A 9,869-nucleotide genomic window follows, 5' to 3' on the forward strand; every position below is an offset into this window, starting at 1 on the left:
TCCCGTAGCACTTACCTCACAGCGTTGTTGTAAGAATCAAATGAGATAGTATAAGTGCTTCATAAACCTTAAAGTGCTTTGTAAATATCAGCTATAATTGTAGTTTGTTCATTGAAGTGTTTGGTATCCATACATTCAAGGCTGTGTCGATTTTAGAGCTTTCCATCCTCCTACCCCTTCTCCTGCAGCCCATCACGGGGAGCCCCCTTTGCAAAAGCGGGTCTTACTCTCTTGTTTGTTTTGGGAGACCAAGGCTGATTTTCTGCCAGTGGGTAAATGTTATTTTTCTTTTTGGTCGAGACCTGTGTGATTCACTGCATCAGTGTAGGGAACTCCCAGTATGGAAACCCTTTCCACTGGCATCGCTGGGTACCTGCAGAGCTGCCTGGGGGCAACTGAGAGGTTGAGTCACACAACTAGTGTATATCAGAGGCAGGACTTGAACCCGGTTCTTCCAGACTCCAAGGCCAGCCCCGCTACCTCTCAGTGTGGGGTGGGAGTGGGTGGGAGAGCCATATCTCATCTCAACTTTGCATCTCCCAGAACATAGTTGAACACTTAATAAATGTTGAGCTGAATTATTAAACTGAATTTAAGCCTTTTGTTGTTTCCTCCAGTTGATAGGTGGTGGTGATATCATAGGGAACCTATTAAACAAAAGCATCTCAGAACTATTTCTAATCATTCTCTGAGTGGCTGATGTCTTCAAATGGAACAATCTGGGGGTATGTAAAGTTATTAGCTGTTATCATTTTATTAATCTTCTAGTGTCCATTAGACGGGCTAAGTAATGCGCCTTAGGTCACAGGCTTCGGTCAAATTGTGAACATAGGTTCACTTCGTGTGTACAGTGTTTGATAGGTACCTGTTAACTGATGCTTGATGTTGGGCTTTGTGTTGCTGAGGTTTCAAGTGCATACCTTTCTAACAGATGCGGCTCCACCAGCAAAAGATTGGAAACAGTATCTACAACAACCAAAATTAGCTGCTGGAGCAGTTGAAGAAACATTTAAAATTCTTAAGACGGCTCTCAGTGAAGATATTGTGAAAGCTACTCAGGCAGTTTACCTGTTTGAACTCTCTGGTAAGGATGGATTCTATTAACTTTTACCTTGAATTCCATTTAGCGAATGTTTAGTGAATACCTACTATTATAAGTGGAAGAAGGGAAGGGCAAGAACAGTAGTAATCTCATTGATAATTATTTATGGTTGGATTGCCTGGTACTTTGAAACCCCACTTGACATGTCTTCATTTTTCAAAGGAACCCTTACTGCTTTAAACCATCATTTCCAAGCAAGGTTGTTTAGGCATTTGCCTCTAAGAATTAGGGAATACAAATATTACAAGGCACAATTTCGGGAGACAGAAAAAGAAGTAACTTTTAGTCTTCCAAAACAGAATATTATGTTGTTGATAAGTAGTGTTAAGAAAAAGCCAATTTATGCAGCTCTATTCTTAAATAGTAAACTCCTGTATGTTCCTCTTTTTAGTTCATTGTCAAGTTTGATAAAAAACCTCATTTTTATGACCTTATGTTGTGCATAGGTGAAGATGGTGGAACTTGGTACCTTGATCTTAAAAACAATGGTGGGAATGCTGGGTCTGGACAGCCTAGTGAACCGGTAGATGTGGTAATGACCATGACCACTAGTGATTTTGTGAAAATGTTTTCGGGTGAGTTCCCAAATAGTAGCTCCATTTCGTGTGTGTATGTGTTTGCGTGTGTATGTGCGTTTTAAGCTAATGTGAATATAACCTTAGTTTAAGGTATATGCTTAATCTCTTTCTTAGTAATCAAAAATAAAACCTGTTTAAGTCTAGGGGAGTTTTTACATTGCAGAATAGTCGTTCAATGACCCCTGCACTTCCCTGTCCCTGTATTTACTGCTGCCACCGCTATAGCCATTTTCCTCGTGGTGGTGAGCTCTACCTGATTGACACAAGAGTGAGCTGGAAATCGGCTTTCTTTGTGTATTACTAGCAAGCGTTATTCTGGGGAACAGAGCGCTGAAGACGAAGAACTGTATGTAGTCTTAGAACTTGACGTGATCAACAAAAATGTTGAGCTTACCTCACAGTTGTTAATGGAGAAATAGTAATTTCTTGGGGAACATTCAGATGTGGCTGCTTCCATGATGGAGAACACCCAAATGCTAGTCTTTCTTTGGAACGCCTCAGCTGCTGCTGCTAAGCTACCGGTTCGTATCTGGGACCAACAGAAAAGTTCCTTAGGAGGTGATTTAAACCAGGATCCGTACAAAATAAGTTCAAAGTAATTTTGAGAATTGGAGGTGTCACTCTCAGTTAAGGGAATCAGGAAAGACTTCTTGTGGGAAGTAGCATTTGAGCTGAGACTTGAAAGAACTTACGAATACCAAGAGGTGGAAATGACGAGGGGGAGCATTCTTGCAGTGGTTCTCTCTTATGCAGAAAATGCAGAGCTGGGGAATGAATCGTCCTCTACAAGGAACAATGCATGTGGCCAGTTTGGCTAGATCCTGAGGGCTGGTAAAATTTGTCCTAGAGGCAACAGGGAGCCACTGAAACTTTCTGAGCCTGAGGAACAACACAGACCACCTGGGCTTTAGGAATTTCATTTTAGGAGCTTGTGGAGCATGGATTAGAGAGAGGAGAGACTTGAGGCAGGGAGACCAATTAGGAGGCTTGTATAATGGCCTCTGGGCCTCATTAAGAGGTAGTGAGAACTTGAACTAAGGTGGTTGTGATGATATAAATGGAGAGACAAAGATAGTGGTGAGAAATCTTTAGGGAAGTGGTAGGAGAGACAAGGTCTAGCAACTGATAAAATATGAGACGTGAGCAAGAATGAAAAATCAAGGATGACACCCTGATATTTTGAACCTGAGTGACTAGAGTGGTATTCCTGACAGAGATAGAGAAGGTAGGAGAAAGGTTGGTTTTAGGAGTAAATAAATTATTCTACAGTATTACTTACTATTCTGTTTGCATCTTTATAATTTAAAGATCACATAATATCTCTTCTCCATAAGTTTTGGTTTTGGACTAAAGCTACAAATTTCTGATTTGGTCAGATAAACATTCCTTTTCCAGCTATAACCTTTAAACACATTTGATCCATTGTATGTGATTTTTCTGATCTTTTAGAAAACTAATTTTCCTAAAGTCATAAGATTTCTGTGATTTTTTGACATGCCCTTGATTATAAATTTTTGCAAGTTAGTTAAAATCCAATAAATATGTCATTTTTAGTAACTTATAGATATTGAAAATATAAATTTCTTCACTACTTCTAATCAAGAGACACTGCTTTCATCTCACTTATACTAATGTATGTGCCCTTACTTGTGAACTGAATAAACAGCATACTTTGTAAATATGATGATCATTTTTTATCAATTTGTAATGGGGGACCCATTTTTATTTTTATATCTCTTATAAATGTGCTCCCTTAGACTGAGAAGTAAGGGCCATTGAATACAGCACAAGATTAACACAGTTATAGACAAATTAAGGATTTTTCCATGGAATTAAGATTCCTTCTCCTTTTTCCCATTCTCTCTTTCTCTCCCCCTTACAACTCCCCTTCCCTTTATTTATGTGGTTATAGGATTTTGAGGTAAGAAAACATTATCTATTACCACAATCTATAGCTTGGGTACTTAGAATATACTTTGTATTGACCTCGATCAGTTGTTAACTCCCTGGGAAAAGGTAAGCTCCTTGAAAGTATAGACTGTGTCTTTTTGTCTTCTTGCCTAGCACAATGCCTTTGCAAATGGTTTGACCTTTAATAATTGCTTGGTAAATAATCTGGTAGGCATTTAATTAGTGTTACATAATGAAAATGATGAAATACTCTAATCGGGTAGGATTGCCTCTTTTGGTCAGTAGAGGGCATTACAGGATAAAGAAAATGACCCCAATAAATGCTATTTTTAAAAAATCCTTGGAAGACAAATTTTGGTGAATTTTTGACTAGCAAAAAAAATCTAAGATGTTGCTTTTGGAGACAACCTTAAACTTTTTAGTTGAATAGAAATTTGGATAAATAAAGTGAATTTTACTACTTGTATATTTATTCATAGTTCATTGAATTATTTTAAAAACTAGCTACTAGATGTATTCCTTAAAAGCAAATATTTTATACATTGATTCATTTTCCCATTGAAAATGCATTATAACTTTAGAGTTACATTATCTTTATTTCTGTAAATGTTTAGTTTTTAGTGGCTAAGACATAGTCCTCCAAATTTCCTTCTCTTCTTTATTTTCACCTGTTTGTTGTTGTTCAGTCATCTCTGACTCTTCATGACCTCATGGATCATAGCATGCCTATGGGGTTTTCTTGACAAATATACAGAGTGGTTTGCCATTTCCTTGATTAAAGCAAACAGAGGTTAAGTGACTTGCCTGGGGTCACTCAGCTAGTAAGTATCTGAGGCTGGATTTGAACTCAGGTCTTCCTGACCCGAGACCCAATGCTCTATCCACTGAACCCCATTTAGCTTTATTTCCTCTATGTCAAATGTAAAATAGTTAATGTCACCTCATGTAGGGGTTCTTAACCTGGGATCCGTGAACTTATTTTTAAAATGTTTTGATAACTGTATTTCAATGTAATTGGCTTCCTTTGTAGTCCTATCTGTTTTATTGATTTAAAAGCATTATTTTGAGAATAGGGTTCAATTGTCCAAAAGACCAAGTGGTCTACATGTGGAACTTTTAGGAGCAAATAAATTATGCTACTGCTTGAGACTCCCTCTTCGTAATATCCCATCTTATACCTTTTGCCCAGACCGCTGCCCCCCAAACCTGGAATGTACTTTTTCTTCATCTCTCCTTCACAGAACTCCAAGCTTCTTTCTAAATGCAAGCAGCATTCCAAAGGGAACCCCACCCCTGTCCCCCTAATAATTCACTGTGCCCTTCACCTGGAAATTATGTTTTATCTATATTTATATGAGAAATGCAATTTTCTGTCTTCCAACAACCCTTCCCTTCCCCTCCACCCCAATAATATCTAAGCCACTTGAATATAGAAATGATTTTGTCCTTGTATCCTACCACCTAGTAAATTGTCTGGCTCACAGTAGGTATTTATTTTTAAATGCTTGTTGAATTGATGGATGTGTAGGTGGATGGATTAAAAAAAGAGCATTATGCATAGTCTGTATATAGTGATTCCCTCAAAATAACGTTACTTTTTTATTAATAGTACATTCATTTGATCTCATTTTAAAGTTTAAAACTAAAATATGTGATATATTTTTAAATAAACTACGGAAGTGATGTCTTATCACCATTTATTCGATGACTTTAATGTGCATACTTATAGGTTTTGATTATTTAAATGCAGACTAGATCTTTTTCCCCTGTAGTTTTTGTTTCCACTTAGCTTATATCTTTTATATAATCCTTAGTTAACTTGTGGTCCTAGGAATAGGGACTTTTCCCACTGTGCTGTTATAAAATGCATTAATAAGAAGGATACCATCTCTGCACCTGCCTGTAAAGAGGAAGTTCTAGAACTGTAGGACATTATTTCAGTAACGAATATTCTAACTATAGTAAACATGTACAAGTGAAATTATGTGCATCTTTTCCACTTGGTTTTTTTGTTCTTTCCTGTTTTAGGAAAACTAAAGCCAACAACGGCGTTCATGTCAGGGAAGTTGAAGATTAAAGGTAACATGGCTCTAGCAATCAAATTGGAAAGGTTGATGACTCAGATGAACTCCAGACTGTAACAGGAATGGAGTTCTTGTTCCATTTGTAGACCACTTGGCCTTAAAGAGTAAAAACTTTGTTGTTTAAAATTGTGCTGTTCGCTTTGTTTTGCCTGTCTGTATCATGAAGAAACAGGTTTGTTCTCTTGAAAATTTGACTTCTGCGTCAACTAGAAAACTTGATAATTAAAACAGAAAGCTAATATGGTTCTGGCTTAGTTCAATACGGTACTGTTGCTTCTTACATATTCCTAGCAGAGAAATACTGAATCTGCCCAACCAGCTGGCTGAATTTTCGTTTGTCACTAGAGACCAAGGAAATTCTCTTTGTTAGGATGAGGGGGTGTTTTGCAGTGCATAAAATCTTATTTGACCCTTAAGGGTCAGAAGTCAAGATTGGATATCTTTGTAGCTTTATTCCAGATATTATAAGCAAGCTAATGATTTTGAAAATTGAGGGTTTTTTAAGCCTGGGATTAATGAAAATCTTTGCTGATATTTTGGATTTTTAAATAGTTCTATTTTTAAGGAGATCATCAGTAATGTTAACATCTAATGAAATTTAAAATGTGCTGGGTTTTTTTGTTTGTTATTACTGACTTTCTTGTCTGGTGTAAAACATCTACAAGAAAACAATTTAAATGTAAATCAACTAATTGTATTATGAGTTCTGCTCATTGATATGTGTGAATGCTCTGAAGTAAACTAAGTTTCTCACCTGCTCTATGTAATTGTTGCATGTTTTGTTTTTTAAAGTCATAGAGGCATATACCTCCACAGGGTGGTCAAAGACAAAAACAAAGGTTCAGTGTAAACTAAAATATTCCTAGCAGCATTCCTTGTGATCAAAAAAACCAACTGGAAACAAAGTGGTTGACCACTCTTTTTTGGGGGGTGGGGGAGGGAAGTGGCTGGAAAAGCAGGTATATGTGAATGGAATGAAATATTATTATTATTTTTATTATCACCTAGTAAAAATGGTAAATATGAGAAATATGTAGAAACATGGGCAAATTTGTACAACTCAATTCAAACTAAAAAAAAAACAGAAGCAAAAGAACCATATGTATAATAAATATATTAACAATACAAATGAAAACAATGTTGAATTAAAAAGATGTTGAATTTTGAATAACCAAAAAGCCAGTGAAGGTTGTAGAGAACAGGTAATGCAGTATACCCAAAGCAGAGAGGTTGGGAGGACTAGAGCAAAATCTTGCACATTTTAGAAAGCATCTCCATCTCATCTGGCTTTTCGCTTGTTTTTCGTTGTCACAAAGGAGGGTTCAGCCTACTAGGAGTTAGGAAATAGCTCAAGGGGGAAAAGCATCAACCAGAAGAGAAACATTTCATTAGTTGTGGCAATGTTCAAGATAACTTCTTAATTAAAAAAAAGCCAAATATCAGGCAACATGTTTATTTTTAAAAGACATAGGAAAATGATTAGTTTTAACTCCAGAAATGTAGCAATATAAAGTCAATTATGTATCAAGAACTAGGCCTACTTGATGGACATTCCATATGCTACACTAATACTAGTAGCCACGAAATATTCAAAGAACCAGAGGAAGGTTCCGTCATGTTAGGTTTACTATACAGAATTTGCTGAAAGATATGAACAATCAGACAATGAAAAATCATTTTGCTCTTCACAAAATGGGAAGGAGTACTCAAACCAATGAAATTACAGATCAGTGGAGGTTTTCAGTTCGATTTTTGTTGCTTTGCTTCTTTCCCATTCTCCTCCTCTTCTAAGTATTCTTTCATGGGGTGGGGGGGGAGGGTAGAGAAATATTGGCTTTAAATTGTGTCTTAGGAGCTTATCCTTACACTCTAAGGGTTCCCACCCAGTGATTATCTCTTTTCCTATAGCTAAAATATATTTCCAGTAGGGAAGGGGCCATAACCCAGGACTACTAGTATACCTTTGGCCCAGCAATACCACTACTAGGTCTGTATCCCAGAGATGAAAGAAAAAGGAAAAGGACTTATATATACACAAATATTTATAGCAGCTCTTTTTGTGGTGGAAAAGAATTGGAAACTGAGGGGATTTGGGGAATGGCTGAGCAAATTGTGGTATGAGATTGTGATGGAATATTATTGTGCTATGAGAAATGACAGGTGGTTTCAGAAAAACTTGGGAAGACTAATACAAAGTGATATAAAGTGAAGTGAGCAGAACCAGAAGAACATTATACACAGTTACAAAAATATTGTAGTGATGATCCACTGTGAAAAACTTAGCCAATCTATGCAGTGATCCAAAGAGTTCCAAAGGACTCACGATGAAAAGTGCTATCCACCGCCATAAAGAGAACTGATGGAGTCTAAATGCAGATTGAAGTATTTTTTTTAACTCCCCCTCTGTATTTTTTCAACAGGGATAATATAGAAATATATTAATACATGACTTTACATGTATAATTGACCTCACATTGCTTGCTTTAGTGGGTGGGGGAGGGGCTGGAGGAAGAGAATTTTATAAAAATGAATGTTAAGAAGAAAAAAAAAAAGACTGCTGGTATGCCCCACGCTTTTGTCACCCACTTAGGAATTCCACAGAGAGAATATCATTTAGAACAGAATAGGATCCCAGAGGGTCATCTAATCCCAAGGCCTCATTTTACAGATGAGAAAACTGAATACAAGGGAGGTCATGACTTGCCCAGTGATAGGTAGTAAGAGCAGAGGTAGGATTTGAACCTGGTCCTCTGATTTCAAAGCTGGTGTTCTTTCCGCTACTTTGGACCACCCAAATTGGGGATTTAGGAGGAGGAAGACCAAAAAGCAGTCTGAACCAGAAGATCTGTGATCACAGAATTCAAAGGAATAGGAAATATCACCAAAAAAGAGGTGGTTATCGTAGTGAAGTGCTGTAGAAAAATTGATGAGGTATGAGGAAGAATTGGATTTAGCCATTAAAAGATCCTCAAGGGAATTAAAACAACTCTGAGGTGCCACTTCATACTTATCAGATTGGCTAATATGGCAGAAAAATAAAGTAATAAATGTTGGGGAGGAAGAAAAAGGGGATGTGGGAAAATTGGGACACTAATGCACTGCTGGTGGAGTTGTGAACTGATCCAACCATTCTGGAGAGCAATTTGGAACTATGCCCAAAGGGTTATAAGACTGTGATATAGCAATACAACTACTAGGTCTGTATCCCAAAGAGATTTAAAAAGGGGGAGAGGACCTCTTTGTACAAAAATATAACAGCTCTTTTTGTAGTGGCAAAGAATTGGGAATTGTGGGCATGTCCATCAATTAGGGAATGGCTGAACAAGTTTTGGTATATGATTGTAATAGAATATTACAGTGCTTTAAGACATGATAAGCAGGCAGATTACAGAAAAATCTGGTAAGACTTATATGAACTGATGCAAAGTGAAGTGAGCAGAACCAGGAGAACATTGTACACAGTAACAGCAATATCGTATGATCAACTGTGAATGACTTTGCTATTCTCAGTAATACAACAATCCGAGACAGTTCCAAAGAACTCATGATGAAAAACACTATCCACCTCTAGAGAAAGAATTGATGGAGTCTGAATGCAGATCAAAGCATACTATTTTTCACTTTCTGTAATTTTTTTCATCTTTTCCCCCCTTTTGGGTCTGTGTTTCACAACATGACTGATATGGTAAAATGTTTTGCACAATTGAACCTGTATAACCTATATCAAGTTGCTTACTGTCTCAGGGAGGGGGTGGGAAGTGAGGGAGGGGGAGAGAATTTGGAACACAAATTTTTTTTAAATATTAAAAATTGTCTTACATATAACTGGGGAAAAATAAAATAATATTTAAAAAATTCCTTAAGGTATCCAACATTGTATACAGACAACAAACATAAAAAAAGCCAAAGCCATTCTCCAGAGATGAAATCAAAGAAGAAAAAAACTTCTTCAGAGAATTGCAAACTATGAATAACTATGAAAGAATGCCTCTATATCATTAATAATAGAAGTACAAATCATTAATAAGAGAAATACAAATCAAGAAAGCCCTGAGGTTTCACCTCACAACCAGCAAGTTGCAAAGATGACAAAGGAACAGTCGGTGTTGACAAGATTATGAGAAAATAGGTGCATTTGTGCATTTCTGGGGGAGATGTGATTTAGCACAATCATTTTGGAAAGCAATTTGGAAT

The 9,869-nt window shown here is 36.9% G+C and overlaps 1 protein-coding gene across 1 annotated transcript in view; it reads left to right on the forward strand.

Annotated features, from left to right (window-relative positions):
• The window catches only part of HSDL2 (hydroxysteroid dehydrogenase like 2), a 32,445-nt gene extending 26,012 nt beyond the window's left edge, over positions 1-6,433 (forward strand). The window contains exons 9-11 of the mRNA XM_036741784.1: positions 932-1,084; positions 1,549-1,677; positions 5,620-6,433. Coding sequence (XP_036597679.1) covers positions 932-1,084; positions 1,549-1,677; positions 5,620-5,732 — 395 coding nt within the window. The 3' untranslated portion in view covers positions 5,733-6,433. The remainder of the gene's footprint in view (positions 1-931; positions 1,085-1,548; positions 1,678-5,619) is intronic.
• The last annotated feature ends 3,436 nt before the right edge of the window (positions 6,434-9,869 follow it).

Source organism: Trichosurus vulpecula, chromosome 1 (genome assembly GCF_011100635.1).
Source record: "Trichosurus vulpecula isolate mTriVul1 chromosome 1, mTriVul1.pri, whole genome shotgun sequence".
In the NCBI taxonomy this organism is placed as follows: Eukaryota; Metazoa; Chordata; class Mammalia; order Diprotodontia; family Phalangeridae; genus Trichosurus; species Trichosurus vulpecula.